Source organism: Solanum dulcamara, chromosome 7 (genome assembly GCF_947179165.1).
Source record: "Solanum dulcamara chromosome 7, daSolDulc1.2, whole genome shotgun sequence".
Lineage (NCBI taxonomy): Eukaryota > Viridiplantae > Streptophyta > Magnoliopsida > Solanales > Solanaceae > Solanum > Solanum dulcamara.
In genome coordinates, this window is record NC_077243.1 from 77,833,204 (window position 1) to 77,853,718 (window position 20,515).

Below are 20,515 nucleotides of genomic sequence, written 5' to 3' on the forward strand. Positions count from 1 at the left end.
CTAGGATTAAGCCTCAATTCCTCCACTATCATAACTCTAATGATTTTCATATAATACAATACACCTAATATTTAATTACCTATCTCAATAAATTAAAACTTAATTTATAATATGATAAGAAAATAATAATAATTAAGATCGAAACCAACTGGTTACGAAAACCAGTTGATTCGAACTAACAACAATTGTTGGACATTACTCCCGTAGCATTCCATCATATCTATTCCTACTCTGTACTAATAATTTCTCATACCACAAATTACTATTTACACTTTCTAGTGATAACCAATCACTACACATGCACATATACTCACAAAAATAATAATTTAACCAACAATCATATTCTTGTATATAATATTAAACACATAAAATAATGGAATCAATTTGGACAATTGCATCAATTCCCTATATCTAATCTATATTATAATATACTGCATCTATACAATAACAAAATACTCACTCAACATAAAAAATTTGGCCATTACCTCGGCGGCTGCTCTCGTCTCTACTGTGTAGGTATTTTCTATTTTTCTATTCTTTTCTTTTCTTATTAATTAGGTATTTAAAAGTTATAACTCTACTAACTTATTTTAATAAATATGGAATAAGTGGTACATGATATTAATTAAATTATAAATTTAACCAACCAATTAAATTAAATATCTAAAGTTACCCCTCAATTAAATAACCTTAGTTATCAATTAGTCCAAAGTACCCATTAAAAATTTACGGGGTGAGTCCTTTATGAAATAAAAAGTTTTAGTTCTCAAAATGATCTAATGGATCGTTACAAAATGTAATTGTGAATGTGGTATGTTTGGATCGGGTGTCACGTTCCGACACATATATGGATCGGGTGTCACGTTTCGACACATTCTTGAATCGGGTGTCACGTTCTAACACAAATATGACTGAATTGGGTCCCCTAAGAGGGCCAAGTATGTGTGTGTGGATGGTCCCGTGAGAGGACCTGATGATATATGTATTTTCATGTAATAATAAGGTTAGTGATAGATGAGCCATGGACTAAGAACTATAAATGAACTCTTGAGTTGAGGTGTGCTAGATATAGAGAATTATGATCATCAATACCCTTATTGGTGGGTAAGAGGATGGGCTCTGTTAGGCCTGGATGTGATCTATATGGTATAATCGTATTCTATATTTATATACTTAGAAGTTGAGGTTTCTAGTTGCCATAGAGTGTTACCATTGTGATTTTCATGAATAACGGAGGTAGGGATAGTGGTTATCTAGAACTCAGGTGAGTTGGAGAGTGTGATTGTGAGACAAATATGCTTTATGTTGTGAGACAATTAGAACAACTAGTGAGGGTTGGGCGAAATCATTGAACGGTTAAGGTTGCTAGGTGGGGACTATTGGGGTAATGGAATAATAGTAAGGTGGATCCCTAACCTACAGATTTTAAGTTGTGACTAGGGTGGTAGTGAAACCGTGTTGTTTAGGGTGGTGAATACCCTTAGGGTGAGAATAAAGAGTGCAACTATTGGGCTGGGGTGACTAAATTGAGGATGTTTAAGTATTATGATATCTCTTATTTCTCTGTTCATATATTATGCGGTTGGTATCAGATTGAACGATGATGCCTACCAGTACGTGTTGTTTGTACTGATACTACTTATGCAATGTCACTTGGCATAGTCTAGTTGCAGGGTCAGTTATATCTCTTAGGTGAAGACAAAAGCGATTCTCCAGATGCCTCTATTTTCCCCATATCTTGGTAGAAGCTGAGTCATTGGTCTTTTATTTTTTTCTACTCTTAATAGCTTTTGTACCTGTTTAGACTAGTATCCTTGGGGGATTTTGTATAATTGTATAAGCTGGTGTTTAATATATATATTTTTAGAAATTTTGGTTTAATTATTCAAGTTTGTTTTAAATTCCGCAACTATTTTTATATAAGGGGTTAAGGATTCTCCTGCTTAGGTCATAAAGTGAGTGCCCGCACGGTCCGGTGGGTTAGTTCGTGACAAAATTAAGTAGAAGTCATGGCTGAATAAAGTTGCAGATTTATATTTTTCTTTTCTTTTAAATCATATTTATGTACGTTATGATGAAATTTGACATAAGAGTAGTATTGTGTTTAAAATTTTGTTTTGAATTTAGAACTTATGTTATATTTTCAGTTTCATTTATTTTAGTCTTATTGACTTGATATTTCACATTGCAAGTTATTTATTTTTTAGTTAGACTTGATAGATCACCTTTTTGTCAAATGTTTTAATAATTTTATGACATTATATTTATAATATTAATATTTTTGTCAAACATGCATTTCATGATGTTCAAAGAAATCTTGTGTTTTTAGTTTTTATGATTAATTAATTAAAATATACTAATTTTAAAAAATATAAATCAATTAGTTTTTATAATATTAGTAAGAACGTATGTTTATTAATTAATATATTTTGAAAAGACAATATATATATTTAATATCATTTATAAAGGCCCTTATTTGTCTAATATAAATTTTAAGTTTAGATAATTAACTTTTATTTTAAAATTTTAATATAACCTTGTAATTACACTTGTTCAACCAAACAGTAAAATTATAATTACACTGTAATTACATTATGACAGACAAACGGATCATCGTAATTACTATTTTGTGTAATTACTAAGCTGGTAATTACTATTCTAATAATTGCACCAAATTTAATTATCACGTGGCTTTCCAAACATACCCTTAATATATACTTGTCTAATTATAGTGGTCAAATTGAGGTTTAGACGAAAGAGTCATTATGTTGGACTTTTTTTGTGCGTTCAAAGAATATTGTGTCAATCAAAGCTTTGATTATGAAAGTGAAAATTAACATTAATCTCACATTTATTATTCGATAATAAATTTGATTTCGTCCCAAAATAATGTGTGGCTCAAAATAAAACATTTAAAATTGAAGATTCTAATCTAAATATCTATCTCACTGCTTTGCTTCTATCTTTAGAACCGCTAACTTCGATACATACGGTGGCCATTATTATTCTATATGAACTAGTGAATTTATTAGCGCTTCGCGCGATGGTAGAAAATCTTATTAAATATATATATTTAAATTAATTTTCAAGTTTATTAGTAGTGGTTGTAAAAATATTATTAACTCACAAAGTGATCTATTTTAAAAGAAAATTAATCAATATATAGTAGAGATAACGTTTCTAAATATTCAGAAAGACATTAGTTTCATAGATTGATTAAATTATACATATAAAATATTTTTCATCGAAGTTAGAGTTTAAAAATATAAGTTCATCTTATTAAATCATATAGTGAAGAAATAAATTTATATTGCTACTAGAAAATATATTTTTTAAATATCTGACAAAATAAATATTAAGAATAATTATTGTGTACCTTTTTTCACCTCTATATTCTGTAACTATACTTTGATGATTCTCACTTATAAAATTGAGTGTTGTTTCTTGTATTTGACCTTTTAGTTATTTTTAGAGAAAGTTAAAATTATGTAATTCTTTAGTTTTTCTTGTTTTAGATGTCAGATAAAAATGGACAACACATAGATTGAAAAGTGGTTACAAAAATAAAACTAAAAAGGAAAAGGAAAAGGAAATTCGTATAATGTTTAAATGCACATTTCTAATTCCTTTCCTTTTCTATGTTTTATTTCATCATTTATTTTAGATTTTTCTTTTTCTTTCCTTTTTTGTTATCTTTTATTTTCCTTTTTTATGTCTTTCAATTCAATTTATTTATGAGAAAATAGTCAAATGACCCTTCAATTTATTGCCGGATTTCTACCTACACACATATACTTTACGAGAGTTTTATTACCCCTTAAGTAATCCAGGAATAATAGGACCCCCATGAAGTATAAATATGCAGTTGCAATTTGATAATAGGTTGGAGGTTTATTTGGCTATTTTCTCCTTTATTTACTCTTCGTTTTTTAATTAATCATTATGCTACAATTTGGTGCTAATTCCTCCCCTTGTTTGCAATTACTATACAAAAACATATTTTCTATTTCAACCTTTCTTAAAATTTTCTTATGTAACTTAATAACTCTTCATAACATTTCAATATCTCACATATCCTTAAATAGCCCTTCATGATAGAGTTCAACTTAACGAAGATTCTAAGGCTTCTCATCTTCGATTCTATGACTTATGACTTATGGTTTCAATTAGAGAAATTATATTTAAATTTTTTTTTAGATCTTTTGATATTTTTTATTGACATAGAAGGGTAAGTTCACACAGGTACTATTCTTTAACTCTTATTTTCATGTTTTAAAGGTTTGTACATTTGAATTATTTCATCCACTTTAATTTTTATTTTATAAGTTCATTAAACTAATCAATATTTATTCACTGTAAAAATTATTTAAGAAGAGATATACATTTTTAGAAAAAAATTATGTTACCTGAATAATAATGAAAGCACATATATATAGAGAGACACAAATTAAAATTTTGAGAAATTTATCTGAGGCGGTTAACATCTTCCTCTAATAAGCCACCCTGGGAGAAATTGTTATATTCATACAAAAATTTTCTGCATTAAGAGGTCATCAAAAAGAAGATCAGAGTTGATTTTGAAAGCACACATATATATAAAGATGACTATAAAATTTCATTACCAATAAATCAGTGAAACGGACAAAGAAGAAATGGAGAAAGAATTCACCAATAATAAGCAAATGGAGAAAGAGAGAGAATAGAAACACAATGGGAAAAAAGAAGAAACAGAGTCGCAGTTTCAATCTTGAGAAAGGCTGAGGTGCAGGTGACGAAGATGAAGATTCATAGTAGAAAGTTGCTTCAAATGAGACGTTTTGAGCATATGCTTGTGTTGTGCATACGTGGATTTATTTCCTTCCACGGCGGACCCACATGGTGTCCAGGGGTTCATCCGAACCCTCTTCGGCGAAATATTATACTATTTATATATGGTTAAAATATTTTTTTATGTATAAATATTAGATGTCGAACCCCCTTCAGTTAGTTTGTGTGTCTACTTTTTCAGATTTTGAACCCCCTTATTAAAAATTCTGGTTCCGCCACTATCCGCGAGTGTTGAAGAGCCAATCAAACTGAAAATGAGAAAGCCTCCACCGCACAATGAACAAAACAATGCATTTTGTACAATCATTAGATGCTGCGTTCGTCCTCTGCTTGTTCACTTATAAAATAGGGTCAGGTAAAGTCAACAAATCAAGAAAAATAGTGAGGTAAATCATAAAGAGAAAAACACAAAGTAGATAACAATCATATAAATATTCTCTATCTTTTTATTTGATTTGTAGTATTTGCATTAAAATTCGATTAATTTAAATTAGTATCGCATAAAAAACATTCCAGAAAGATGATCTTTATTGATATTTCTTTCATATCGTAAATTCAAAATCGAGACCTCTAATTTTAAAAATAGTAGCATAATCCGATTCAGGCCATCTCCAACCCATGCCAAATTTTGCACCAAATTTGGTGTGTGAATAGTGTAGCACCAATTCAAATATAGCATTTTGTTACACTATTCATCACATCAATTGTCTTTTATTATTATTTTATTATACCATACTTTTAATTAAATATTATATAAATTAGTATGTTTTTATTAAAACATTTTATTAGTTTTACGTAATGCATTAATAGAGCATTTATGGGAGCACCGTAGTAATCTTGAAAGTTGAATATTCATATAAAACTTAAAATAAAATTTTCAATTGTGTAATGTTTATTTAATTATATTTCATTAATGATTTCACTTTTATTTGTGTTATCCATTATTATGTATAACGTGTAATATTTGCTAGCAATTTATATTATTTAAAAAATTATGATATAAAATAATTTTATATTAAATGATTATAATTTGAAATAATATGAAAATTATAGATATTGAATGTTTTTTAGAAAGAATTTTATTTTATTAAAATAAAAAAAATTAAAAAAAAATAAAAAATAATAATATAATAATGAAAAAAAAATCTTTTTAATGTAAAATTTAATACTGTGAGTTAGAGTTGCTTTCTACAAAATTTGCTGCTAGAATTAGAGATGCCCTGTAATATTCTTTATCCGTACTAATTATCGTACCCTTAATCATATTTCCACATAAAAACAAGATAAAAATAAAAAAAAAATATCTTAATCTTCCTTAAAATCATACGTAATTTAATAATTCTTAGATTGTGACAACTATATGCTTCCCACCTAATTTGAATTTTCCTTTTTTCAACCTTTTGTCTTTTCTTCAATTTATTCACATGATTCTTGAAAAACTTGGTGATTCATTGAATATTTAAAATTCTTTTCAACTTTTTGAATGATCTTTTTAACGAAACTCCATTATGGGAACAATGCCGTATTTTTGCCGTTATCATTGTATTTGCATTAAGATATAATTCGTCATCGTCATCTGATGGGAGTTAAAATTATGTAAATATTAATTATTAATATACGAATAATTTATTTATAATTGCAACCGAATGATGTCTAAGCGATGAATATTTTTTTTATTTAATGATAGATTTAGAATTTTCATTTTCATTAAAAAGAGATTTAAAGTATAAGAAAATAAATATACAAAAAAAATTAATGAAATTCAATATGTACTAACTATATATATAAAAATTTATACATAGTTTTAATTTTACATATGCAACGTAATTTTTTGACCCTGAATTTTGGATGAACTTCTTGTACTCTGCCCCTACCTTTTGTGTCATTTTATGTAGCATTGTTTAATTATAGACAAAGAATTTACGGAAACAAGAAATTAAACTCCTAAAATTTCTGATTATAAAATAAATTATAAATATTTATCTAACTATAAAATAATTTCATAAGGTAAAATAATTTTTTTAAATATTTATCAAACTATACAATAATTTCATAAGTGTATAACAACAATTTTAAAATTTATTTCTTCAAAATACATAAAGTATTATTTTTTAAAAATAAATTTAAAAATAAAGTTTGCCACATGAATTAAGATAAAATACATAATTCAAGGTAACTAATGTGCAATTTTATTTTAATTTATCTTTTACTCCTAATAAATTAACTTTATTTAATAAAATTCACTCAATCCCCACTCGCTACCACGCCACCCCCGCCACCCCACTCCACCCCCTACTTCAGTCATGCAACAAAACCGGGTCCATATCGAAAACTTCAAAGGTACTTAAACGTACATTTTTTTTGTTTTTTTTGTTTTTTTTATGTGTGAAAACAAAGACCTATTGGAATATTATGGAATTTTAGTCATAAATGGATTTTGATTTGAATTTTTCTCCTCTCTCATTAAATTATCTCAGTATCTAAAAGACTATTACATAAGATTAAAGAGAGGAGGAATGAGAATTCTTGTCAAAAATGGAATCTTTATAGCAAATCCTTTTTTTTTATAGTGTGAAAGATTTACCCGTTTGGTTCTTGAATCTGATTTTGCAAAAAGGGTATGTTTATTTTTTCAATTTAAGATAATGGGTGTCTTTTTTTTTTTGATTTATGATTATGATTTTGTATTTGGGGTTTAATGGGGTTTGTTAATATTGATATTTCTTTGTGTTTAATAGCCAAATTAGTATGCTTTTATCCCTTTTGTTGTTTGTTTTATTGTTTATCAAAGGTGGAATCTTTATAGAAAAACTTTTTTTATATTGTGAAAGATTTATCCTTTTGGTTCTTGAATCTGATTTTGCAAAAAGGGTATGTTTATTTTTTCAATTTAAGATAATAGGTGTCTCTCTCTTTTTTTTTTTTGATTTATGATTATGATTTTGTATTTGGGGTTTAATAGGGTTTGTTAATATTTATATTTCTTTGTTTTAATAGACAAATTAGTGTTTTTTTTTATCCCTTTGTTGTTTGTTAAGATTGTTTAGCTTTCTTAGTTTAATAAAAATGGAATCTTTATAGAAAATCCTTTTTTTATATTGTGAAAGATTTACCCTTTTGGTACTTGAATCTGATTTTACAAAATGGCTATGTTTATTTTTTGAATTTGAGATAGTGGGTGTCTCTTTATTTTTTTTCCCTTTGGATTTATGATTATGATTTTGTATTGGGGGTTGTATGGGGTTTGTTAATATTGATATTTGTTTGTTTTCATAGCCAAATTAGTGTGCTTTTTATCCCTTTTTTGTTTGTTAAGATTGTTTAGCTTTCTTAGTTTAATAAAAATGGAATCTTTATAGAAAATCCTTTTTTTTATATTGTGAAAGATTTACCCTTTTGGTACTTGAATCTGATTTTGCAAAAAGGGTATGCTTATTTTTTCGATTAAAATAATTTATGTCTCTCTTTTTTTCTTTGGGTTTATGATTATGATTTGTATTGTGGTTTTACTGGGGTTTGTTAAAATTGACATTTCTTTGTTTTAATAGCCAAATTAGTGTGATTTTATCCCTTTGTTGTTTGTTTTGTCGTTTAGGTTTCTTATATTATTAATTTTGAGTTTTTTTGTTGATTTTTTCTTTTGGAATTTTATAGGACTTGAAGGAAGGTTGTTTGATTTTGTAGCTGAAGAGGGTTTCTTCTGTGTTTAAGGTATTAGTCTTTTTCTATCTGATTTGAATGAATGTTGAGAAAAGGTGATAAAGATTTGTTTTTTTCTATACCTGCTTACTCTTTTTGAAGAAGAAAAGAGAAAAAGATATATATTTTTTTAATTCTGGTTTAACTTGTTCTTGAAGGAGGCATTTTTGAAAGGTGTCTATTGTGGCTGTCATTGATCATTTATGGTGTGTTTGCACATAGGATTGAAGGTTGAGTTGATTCTTGATTGATGGGTTTGAACAAATTGTCTTTTGAAAACATAGTGAAACTGATAGGACAATTTGAGGGGATTGTCGAATTGGAACCTCCTCCTGAATTGAAGAAGGAAAAGGAGAAGAAATTTGGTACTTGTTACCAGGTTTTTTAGCCTGATTTCGGAAAAAAATGGACGAGGAAGCTATTTCTTGGATTAGGAGAACGAAATTTTCTCATACCATTTGTCATAGGTTGGATGCAACAAGATTGTCCATTAGTCCTGTCAGTTTTCAGCCTAGAAGTATTGCAGGTGCCAAAACTAGACCTGGAACAATTTCTCTTAATTCAAGACCGGATCTAACTGTTAGGCAAATTCAGCAAAACCTGAGTACAAATAAGCAGAGGGCTCTATCCCCTCTTCCAAAAACAAAACTTTCCGATACCTTTAAGGAAGCTCGATCTAGTCAGAGGAGATTTTCGACTCCACATCCTCAAAGGAAGGGACATGAGAAAGGCATTGTGGGTAAGCTATTCCTCAAAGATTCTCATGAAAAGAAAACAGCTAGTTCTGGTTCTGCTGTTTCAATGTCGTCATTGAAGTTCAATGACAAATCAAAGAGCCGGAACCGGAAAGATTCTGCATGGACAAAGTACTTTGATCATAATGGGCGCAGGGTTACGGCTGTGGAAACAGCTGATGAATATACTGTTGATCTTTCCAAGCTATTTCTTGGGCTAAGATTTGCTCATGGTGCACATAGTCAGCTTTACCATGGAATATACAGGGATGAACCTGTTGCTGTGAAAATGATAAAACTACCTGATGATGACGAAAATGGAGATTTATCGACTCGGTTGGAGAATCAGTTTACCAGAGAAGTTACTCTCTTGTCTCAACTCCACCATCAAAATGTCGTAAAGGTAGTTAATGAGGATCAATTTTCTTGTTTGATGCATTCAATTTGAGCATATTGCATTCTGCATATACATTGCTTACTGTATATGACGGTCTTGCTTAAGAATTTTAAAATGGAAGTTCTCCCATGGCCTCTGTTTGTGCTGTTTTTCTTTTAATATCTCTGCAGCTGCCTTTTTTGTGTTTTAAATTGGTATAACACAAGTTCGGCAACTTGTTTTTGTTTTCAAAATCATCTCTGATCTGCTTTTTGATGACCTCTTAATGCAGTTTGTAGGAGCATGCAGAAAGACACCAGTCTTTTGTGTTGTCACTGAGTATCTATCTGAGGGTTCTTTGAGAGCATACCTTCACAAGCTTGAGGACAAGTCCCTAACCTTTCAAAAATTGATTGCACTGGCCTTGGATATTGCTCATGGAATGCAATATATTCACTCACAAGGCATTATTCATAGGGATCTCAAACCGGAAAATATACTTATCGATGAGAACTTCCGCCTGAAAATTGCAGATTTTGGAATTGCTTGTGAGGAAGCATATTGTGATCTTTTGGCTGATGATCCAGGTACTTACCGATGGATGGCACCGGAGATGATTAAACGAAAATCATATGGACGGAAGGTGGATGTTTATGGTTTTGGACTCATTTTATGGGAAATGGTGGCTGGAACCGTTCCTTATGAAGATATGACACCAGTACAGGCTGCTTTTGCTGTTGTGAACAAGGTATTGAATTTTTTCTTATTCATCCATTCTAGGGATTTCTGTGATTCTCTGGTATTATGAACTTTATGTTCAGTTGTCATGGTGCACAAAAGTATCATTGGTTCATATGTTCTCTTTTTCCAAATAATTTATGATCGCTGATGCATTTAGAAGATGATGCACATAACTTTGACCTTGCCATGGCTGACCCTTTTTGTCCATATGACTAGCCGAGAAACAAAATCATGCCCCTAAACCCTGTCTTCCCCCCAAAAAGGATTGTTTCTGTTAGTAGCTTCATCATATTCTTAAAAAGAGGATTTTTTCCTTCTATATAAGTCTGCTATTAAGGAGGATTATGTGTAATTCTGAAAGAATGTCTCTGGAACCTTTCAGAATACTAGGCCACCTATTCCGGGGGACTGCCCTCCTGCTATGAGAACTTTGATCGAACAGTGTTGGTCTTTGCAACCAGAAAAGAGGCCTGAGTTTTGGCAGATTGTGAAGATACTGGAGCAGTTTGAATCTTCAGTTGCACATGATGGGACTCTGAATCTAGTACAAAATTCAATGTTTCATCACAAGAAGGGGTTTCTTCATTGGATCCAAAAACTTGGATCCGCACATCAAAATGCTTCATCAAAGTCTAAGGCTTTCTCATGAGTTCCTGGATTATCTAGCTTTGATAGCTTCACCAAGTCCCGCAGTAATTAAAGAGGTTTCTGTTCCGTTCTGCTATGTTTTTTCTGCCTCACCATTATATTAATGCGTGATTAGGTTGTAGATGTGCGTCGAGGTGAAATGCTTCTGTAATTTTACATGATAGATAACAAGGAACATGATCACCAGATTTTGAGTGTGATTGCAAATTGCCTGTCTATGGCTAGGAGTAACGTGACTGAAATAAAGCTCTCTTTACCCTTTACTAATATTGTATTTACGTCTTATTTCAGTGCTTTCTTTTCTTTGAAAAATCAGCTTTTGAATTCTAATGTGATCAGTGAATTAGTGTTGATATTGTTAATGTTGTATTTCAATGATGCCATTGCAATAAGACATCGACAGCACACTTCTGATTAAATACACTCTCTTGCTGATAAAGATAAGAGTGGTTTATTTTGTATTACTAACTTCTCTTAAAAATTATCTTCTTCCCTCTACCTATGATGGTATGTGGTACTTTCGGGCTATCCTTAACTCCAGAATGTGATGAGTTGAAATCGAGATGGTAAATGACATGGTCAAGAAGGGCTTTTGGGAATTATCCGACTTCCCCAACATACTTTTGATAAGCGAGAACCCTTCGACACTGGTTTGTTCTCTTTCTTCTTCGTGTCTTAGTTTTTCCTTCTCTGAAAGTAGGTTCATCCCTAATTATCTATGCTAGAATAAGTTACTCCTAACACGCCTATAATATGATTCAGCTACAAATACATTCATGCATTTCAAAATCAAATACTTAAACCACCCCCTATATAATGAAATCTTCACATGGCTGAGGCGACTTGAGGTGGAAGAAATGACTTCTTCTTCAACAGAAGCAAGGCAAAGCGGTGAAGCAAAAGAAGCTCTAGGGTTCGCTACTTTCTGGTTCTCTTCTTCTTTATGCTCCGGGTATGTTTCTTCTTCTTCTTCTTCTTCGTTTTCCTCTGTGATATCGCTGTTGCTGCTGCATTTCTTTTCTCTCTCTTCTTCTCCTATTCTCTCTTTGCTGTGTTCATACTGCTTCTTCAGCTTTTAATATTTATTGGTGCTCTCTCTTTTTTTTTCTCTACTGAAGACTCTCTACTGTCCGTCTTCGGAAGGATTTTTTTCGTATGTTCTCTGTTTTTTCAGTAACTGTTCGTCAACATTCGTAGCTGTGTTTGAAACTTGTTTCAGTCAAGTCTTAACAACAATTTAAAATGGCATCATCCAATCAAAGGAAAGCACAGCTTGGGGTAAGGAAAGAAAGTTAGTGAGACAGATAGTAACTCAATTAGATGTGTGTTTTCTAATAGGTATCAAAGGGGGAATTTATAGTCACAAACAACATCTCGTTGGTGGTAATAGCAATGTCACATAATGTCCAAGTTGCTCGGAATATGTGAAGGAAGAGTTAAAAATAAAAATCACTTTTAATTATTATATTCTTAGTTCACATCCCCTGTTTTTAAAACTAGATACTTAATAGCTTATGTTATGGTTGTTTTGAACAAACTAATATTGTGTATAACAATTAAGCGTGTGATAGTGTTGTCAAGCGTGCTTAAGCCTTGAAGCGAGGCTCAAAACGTGTTTTGACTGCTTCCCCTCGCTTAATGTGCACCTCTCATCAAGGTTCTACGATATAGTTTTCCTTGCCCGTGAGACTCTTCTGAAAAGGCAACACTAAACAATTGATATATCTCTTTTTATCGTAATTTTTTTTCATTTTTTTGGTTCATATATTTGCCATTCCTGCTTATAATTGTTGGTACTAAGCATATATATTTGTAATTTTTCTCCAGTTGCGCCTTTTTTCATTAAAGCCCACAATTTATTTGCGCTTTGTGCTTAAAACCCCAACGGACCTTAGTGCTTTGTTGCGCTTGTTGCTTTTGATAACACTGGTGTAAAAAGGGCAGCCCGGTGCACTAAAGCTCCCGCTATGCGCGGGGTCCGGGGAAGGGCCTGACCGCAAGGGTCTATTGTACGCAGCCTTGCCTTGCATTTCTGCTAGAGGCTGTTTCCAAGGCTTGAACCCGTGACCTCCTGGTCACATGATAACACTGGTGTATGATTTCGAAATATATGGGTATATCTGCAACTAATAGCCTGTTTGACCTAGCTTTTAGGAGTCCAAAAATGCTTATTTCAATAAAGTGAGGTGTTGGGTCAAGCTTTTGGGTGTAATAAGTGCTTCTTGGGAGTAGCAGAAACTGTTTTCCAGAAGCTAAAAAAGTAGTTTTTTCCAAAAGCACTTTTTTGATATACACTTTAGAGAAAAATACACTTAGAGGCTCTTTTAAAAAGCTTGGCCAAACACTAATTTCTGCTCAAAAGTTCTTTTTTAATTTATTGGTCAAATGCAAACTGTTTCTACCGAAAGTACTTTTCTGAAACTTGGCCAAACAGGCTATAAGTCATTGCCGGGGAGTCTTTTTTGTTTGGCCTGAAACATGTGCTCTATGCTGCAACAGCTTGTGGTTTCAATCAATATTTGTTTACATTGCCAAATTTCTATGCTTTTGTTAAAGTTAGGCACTCCACATGTTTCCCTCCTGCCGAATCTTGTTTACTGTATAACTTCATAAGCCTGTTGATGATATAAAAGCACATGTGTGTTTGTACACTCTTGTACTCGTCTAATAGATTTTGACAGTCTTGGAGAAGCTGATTATCATAAATGCCTGTAATAAAGTTTGGAGTTGATAAATATCGTAGTGACAAATGATTTTAAAATGGTTACAGAGGATTCATATAATCGACCTCAACTAGTTTGGAATTTTGGCTTCGTTGATTGATTGCAATAAGCAATTCTGGTATGACTATTATTGATTGTAGGAGCTAAGAATTTAGAGGTTGCTCCTAACTGAGAATTGTAGGCAAAGTTTGTTATAGTCTTCCACTTTATGGTATTCTCAAAATGTATTAGACGATTTTGAAATAGTCAGCTGAGAATTCAGAGGCTTTATGTAAGCATCTTCAGTAAGCACCTATCCTTTTTGATCGAAAATGATACCTCTGATCTGATGTCTCTTTGCAAGAAGAGAATCACGAGAACAATCATCGTCCTCAAGTGCAACTTCGAGGTATTTTATGAAATTTGTACTTAGAATATGTACAAAAAGACACTTGAGGTATTTTATGAAATTTGTACTTAGAATATGTACAAAAAGAGTCTAAAATTCCATCGGTATAAACATATGCTCTTTGATCAATTGCAGTAGTTTGCAGCACTTGATGTTTGTAACTTTCCTTTCGTTCTTCTTCTTCTTCTTCTCATCTTTCCCTTGCATGAATGGTCGATAATCGCTTCATTTTACTTATCTGTTTTCATCTAACTTTAACTTTTCTTTTCCAGCTCCGCGGAATTGCATAAACTCCAGGTATTGTATATAACCAGCTCTTCTTCGATGCTTCATGAATCTTTTTTGCCAGAAAATTGTTTGTGTTAGGTGCATTTATTCAAAAATAAATTAAGATTATCGTTAGAACAATTACATAATCTAAATGACTAAACATAAATGTATATAACTTAAATTCATTATATAAGCATATGATTCTTTTTCTCATGCATACTTTTTGTGAAACTCATAAAAAGTCTTGTATCACTAAGGGGTCGTTTGGTTTGAATACAAGTTATGCTGGGATTAGTTATGTTGGGATAAGTTATGATGAGATAAGTTATGCTGGGATTAATTATATTGAGAGTAGTTTTTATTGCTTGTTTGGTTGGTCATATTCAAAATTATATTCATTGCATAATTTCTAAGAATTAGTTGTTTGTTTACAAAAATATCCTTCACATTTTTTATTTATTTAGATTTTCTTTGCAAGCTTTAGTTATTCATTCCTAAAAATAAAATTTTCATCTTATTTGTTATTTTACATCTTTATCCCAGGATAAGTTATTGTGGGATTATTATTCCACCCTCTAGGAAGGGATAACTTATCCTAGTACTAATTGTTAATCCTGGGATAAGTTATCTCAATCTTTGCAACTAAACAAGGGATTAAAGGCCACTCAAAAATTATTTTGGGACTAACTCCGCTTATCCATCACACCAAAGGACCTTTAAATCCTATCTTTGTCCATTCTAAGGGAAACCTAGTGATCAATTTTATTTTATTTTGTTTCCCACCCGGCGTCTGTTTTTCATATTGAAGCTCCGACTAAATTTGGATCGTGCACTGCAAGGCTTATTTGGAGGTGACTCAACAAGATTTTCTCCCATACCAGCGCTCAAACCTCCAAAACAAATCATGGACACACTCCAAACAAATAGTGCCAGAGAGATCATAGAGTTTATCAAAATTCATAATAAGAAAGTGGGGGATGTTTTCAGACCATCACCAAAAGTAGGGGTATTCACGGTTTGGATAAAAATTGATCTGTGAGAAATATAGAGAAAATATATTATTGAATTGTGTATCTACATTATTACACAGAGATTCTATTTATAGACACTACAATACAATTTTTTACCAACTAGGATACTATATACTATTTCTATTCCTATTCTAAGTCGGATTGTATATACCTATTCCTATTCTAACACTCCCCCTCAAGCTAGTGCATATAAGTCATATGTACGTAGCTTGTTACAAATGTAATTAATATGAGGACCGATAAGGGGTTTGGTGAGATATCTGCAAGTTGATCACTCGACTTCACAAAATTGATAGTCAATCTCAATGTACTCAGTCTTCTAATGTGCTTGGTCTTCGCATGAAATATTGAATTTGATGCATAATATTGATAAAACATAGAGTGACAAATTCCTGAGATGCATTATGTAACATCCTAAATCAAGCTTGAGAAGACTGTTTCAGACCATAAAGTGACTTACACAATCGACATACAAGGTCACCAGACTCCTCCTGAGCAACAAAAATAGGTAGTTGCTTTATGTAGACATCTTCACAATGCAGCGGTTGTCGAAAAGTGCTCAAAATATGGTATAAACCATATGGGTCGTCTTTGAATCAATAGACGAGTCGACATTAAATAAGAAAGTCACAGAAAAGTTGGTCAGAACATAGTCATGTGTCGGCGTATTAACTCTGATACCATGTGAGAAATATTAGAGAAAAATATTATTAATGTTCAACTGATTAAAAGGTCAATCACGACAACCATAGATAGAAAAAGGAACATATGTTAGTTTAGCCACGGGAGAGAAAACATCACTCTAATCCAGCTCAAATATATATCTTCTTTTTTTGGGGGTAAAAGTAATCATAAAACTGGTCGGAACATGCTCATGCGCCGGATTAGTAGATATGATGGCTGAAAATAGTCACAATCTGAGAAATAAAATTATATGGATAAGTTCGTAACGATGGCACGACCCTACACAAATAAGCAAGTAGTCACCGAAAAGATGGCACGATGCTACGGAAATCGAATATGAAAAAGTAGTCACTGAAAAGATGACATGGTGCTACACAAATCGGATATGAGAAAGTAGTCACCGAAAAGATGACACGGTGCTACACAAATAAGATATGAAAATGTAGTCACCGAAATGATGCATGGTGCTACATAAATCAGATATGAGAAAGTAGTCCAGAAAGATGCACAGTACTGCGCAAATTAGATATGAGAAAATAGTCACCGAAAAGATATACGGTGATCCTTACTTTTGCTAACATAATCATTGGCCAGACATGCGGCATATATGGATAATAACCGCCCGCTAGCAACGGAAGCTCTTTGATTCTCTACCAAGATCGTAGAAGATCTAATACCATGTGAGAAATATAAAGGAAAAATATTATTGAATTGTGTATCTACATTATTACACAGAGACTGTATTTATAGACACTACAATACAATCCTTTACCGACTAGGATACTATTTACTATTTCTATTCCTATTACTATTCACATTGCTATTTCTATTATAAGTCGGATTGTAATCATTGTATATACTTATTCCTATTCTAACAAATAAATAGCAAATAACAAATAAATTGAATTTTTATTTGGTTTGATTTTATATTTTTATAATCGATAATATTTAGTTTAGTTTTGATTTTGTTTAAAGAAATCGATGAAATAACCGAACTGATAAATTATATAAATATTTTTTTATAATTATATATGCATAATATATTATTTTTTATGAACACTTCTTTATGCAATCAATGTAACAAACCAATTTTAAAAAATAAGGTATGATCGGTCTTTTATTTGTGCAACAATATCATTAATTTATGCATTATATAGTAAATTTATGTTGTTTAATATATTGGGTTAGCTAACAATATAAACAGGAAATTAACATAATTGAAGTTTTGATAAAAGAATTATAAGATCCAAAATGACACGAAGTTAATTTATTTCTTTTTAAATAAATTGTTGTCTTTTGAATGAATCTTTTTTTGTTTTTTTGTATCGTTAATAACTGAATAACCGAACCAAATTAAATTGATAACAACCAAACCGATGGATGCATATTTTAGTTGTTTTGGTTTGATTTTAATAATTTAAAAATCGATTAAATTGATTTGATTTTGATTTTGATCAATAACCGATCCACCTACTTGGCAACACCCCTAATCAAAAGTAATGCTTTTATGCTCCAGGGTTTAGTAGATTTTATTATATATATGTATATATATTTATTTATTAGTAATATTCTTTTTATTTTTGGAATTTGATTCTAGTTATTTGAATGAATTAGTAAATTAAGATAAGTTTATATCTTTTATTAGTAAGTACATTTACATTTTTTTAAAGATTTTGTTCCTCATTCACATATATTCATTCTGTTTTTTCTATTCATAACAAACTCACTTTTTTTTTTAATTTAACTCATTTTTTCTAAAAGAACTATTTAAGTTTGACATATTTGACTAATTCATTAAATGAAGAGCAAGTTCATTGAGATTATAATTTGTATCAAGATAATTGTTTTTGTAATCTCAATAAATTTGAATACTAAGATTTACAAAAAAGAAAAGGATGAGTGAGTAAAAAAGAGATTATTTTTTTGTGGGGGGATTTTATAATTTGTACAATCTTAAAGATTTACAGAGTAGTTATGACTAGGGGTATTTATGGTTCGATTTGGCTCGGTTATTGGTTAAAATCAAAGCCAAATCAATTTAATTGATTTTCAAATTTCTAAAATCAAACCAAAAAAATAATCGTCAATTTGGTTATTGTCGATTTGGTTCAATTTTTTTTTTTCGGTTTGAAAATAATAAATTTGTTGAAGTACATCATTTGTTGAAAATAACTGTACACCGGAAACAAAAAATACTTACACCATTTGTCACTAATTTTTCGTTAAATAACATATAGTTAACATAATTATCACTAATTCGTCATTAAATAAAATTAACAACGAATATTTGTTTTTACGATAAAAAATATCTATTGCTAATTCCTGTTAAATTTATATAGTGGTCAGTGGCGGAGCCACTTTGTGGTTAGAGGGCTCGGATACTTCTTTCGACAGAAAATTATACTATTTATATATGGTTAATTTTTTTTTTATGTATATGTAATAGATGTCGAACTTCCTTTGAATAGCTCATGTATCTATTTCTTCAAATTTTGAACTCTTTAGTTAAATTTTGGTTCCGCCACTGATATGATTGTGATCAATTATATAAATTTGCATTGTTTATATATGTTGTCGCTTTATTTAAGTTAGTCTCTCTACAATATTTTAAATTATTAGTTTCTCTTACATTAGAAATTCTTCACATTTCATAAATGATCATATGAGTCTCTAATAAGATTAAAAGACTATAAACAAACACTGAACCACCACTAAACGTATTAACATAATTAAAATTTTATCACAATTAATTGATACATCACCCACATAAATCTTTTTCATTCATTATATTCTATTATAGCTAAATTTGCATAAATTTTAAAAATTATAGGTCTTTCGGTAGGACTTCATTTTATGTAATTCTATGTTTACCTTGTCTGTTTTGGCATTTTCAAATTATTTTTTCTTCTTTTGATTTTGCTTTAATCCATTTTAAAAAAAAATAATTCTCACCTTCCAAGTTTAGGAATTTTTTTTTAAAAAAAATTAGGAATAAAACCGAAGTATCTCACAAGCAAAATTCTATAATTGATTAAAATTCTCAAATGACTTTAGAAATTAGAGAAATTATAAGAAGATAAATTAAATCTACACTGTACAAAAAGTATTAAAATAAAAATTCTTAAAGAGAGAAAAAAAAGTGCAATTTGAATTAATTGATTAATAAAAAAAAGTTATTTAATTTTTAAAGAAAATCTAGTTGTAATCTTGACTCTTTTTTTTTATCACTGTTTTTAAGTCTAACTTATTTTTTGTTTGTTTGTGTTTTCACTCTCATTTGAGTTTTACATGCTATTAACCTCTTTACAAGTTATTTTCACTTTTTATTTCTCGTCTCACTTCATTGTTATCATAAATTTCCTCTCTATTCTCTAAACTTCTTTTCTTCGATTTCTCATCTCAATTCTCTCTTCTTCGTTTCGTCTTTAAGGATCATGGAGTCATGGGATCCGCAAATAATGTGAGTTTCTATATTAAAGTTATTTTGTAATTAAATTTTTTTAATGTTGTTTTCTTTCTCTTTTTACGTTCTCATAATTTTAGGTTTGAATGAGTTTTTTTTTTATAAAAGAAATTTATGTAACAAACATGTTTTATCTTGAAAAATATTTTTTTAGAGAATTTTTTCTATGGTGTTTTGATAACTTTGTAATGTTGTAAAAATAGGAGAAAAAATATAAGGTTCGATTGAAACAAGTGATATAAAATGAGCGTAGAACAAAATCAAATAATTTAACTACATTTAAACGGATTAAATCAGATCAGACGAATAAATAAATTGGATCAAAACATGTCCAATTTTTGCGGATGAATTGATTTTTCAGGTCATTTACATGTTTATTTTTTAAAATTTTATGTTTTTTAATAATATTTTTACACTTTAATTGATTTAAAAAGATTAGTTTATTCTATTATTTGTAAGTGATAAAAGAATTTCAATTTTCTCAATTTTTGCCTAGGTAGAAATAAAAGGTCATAAATCAAGCTGTGGAACTCATAATTATTATTTGCCTCTTTATTTTTTAGTTTATTTTGTTTGTTACGAAATCAAGGTATTAAACACTTTTTTATTTATTTATCATGACTAATCAAATAATCAAATAAATGTTTTTTTTAAATGTTTAGATAGATATGTTAATTTGGGCTAAAAATCTAATTCAAATTAGCCCAAAATTCCAGATGGCGCAACTTGGGTCATGCCCAAACCAATCTATAAATGAATATAAATTGAATCCTATCTGCCCAAATCTATATAGATTATAGAGTAGATGAGTATTAATATTAATAAAGTTTTTTTTAAAAATCATTTTTCTGTATATAATTCTAAATTAAGGAACTTTGTCTCTTATTAAAATTTTGATTTAATCCAACCTAAGGTAATGTTAAAATAAATT

At 30.2% G+C, this 20,515-nt stretch overlaps 1 protein-coding gene across 4 annotated transcripts; it reads left to right on the forward strand.

Annotated features, from left to right (window-relative positions):
* Nucleotides 1-7,240: 7,240 nt before the first annotated feature.
* On the forward strand, nt 7,241-11,892 carry LOC129894870 (serine/threonine/tyrosine-protein kinase HT1-like). Of its 4 annotated transcripts, XR_008767701.1 has the most exons (7): nt 8,153-8,253; nt 8,482-8,538; nt 8,685-9,663; nt 9,929-10,384; nt 10,760-11,081; nt 11,567-11,675; nt 11,788-11,892. XR_008767701.1 is itself a non-coding variant. In XM_055970481.1 (5 exons), exons 3-5 carry the CDS (start codon nt 8,932-8,934, stop codon nt 11,024-11,026), a joined length of 1,455 nt encoding a protein of 484 aa, XP_055826456.1. In that variant the 5' UTR covers nt 7,241-7,445; nt 8,482-8,538; nt 8,685-8,931; the 3' UTR covers nt 11,027-11,292. The 4 variants fall into 4 exon arrangements, 3 of the variants coding, with proteins under 3 accessions (XP_055826456.1, XP_055826457.1, XP_055826455.1); XM_055970481.1 differs by lacking the exons at nt 8,153-8,253; nt 11,567-11,675; nt 11,788-11,892 and adding an exon at nt 7,241-7,445 and having other exon boundaries at nt 10,760-11,292; XM_055970482.1 differs by lacking the exons at nt 8,153-8,253; nt 11,567-11,675; nt 11,788-11,892 and adding an exon at nt 7,649-7,698 and having other exon boundaries at nt 10,760-11,292.
* Nucleotides 11,893-20,515: the final 8,623 nt, after the last annotated feature.

Coding starts and splice junctions, on each gene's coding strand:
- LOC129894870 (XM_055970481.1), top strand. CDS start 8,932: ATGGACGAGGAAGCTATTTCTTGGATTAGGAGAACGAAATTTTCTCAT. Junction 9,664..9,928: donor ACCATCAAAATGTCGTAAAG/GTAGTTAATGAG, acceptor CTCTTAATGCAG/TTTGTAGGAGCATGCAGAAA. Junction 10,385..10,759: donor CTTTTGCTGTTGTGAACAAG/GTATTGAATTTT, acceptor GGAACCTTTCAG/AATACTAGGCCACCTATTCC.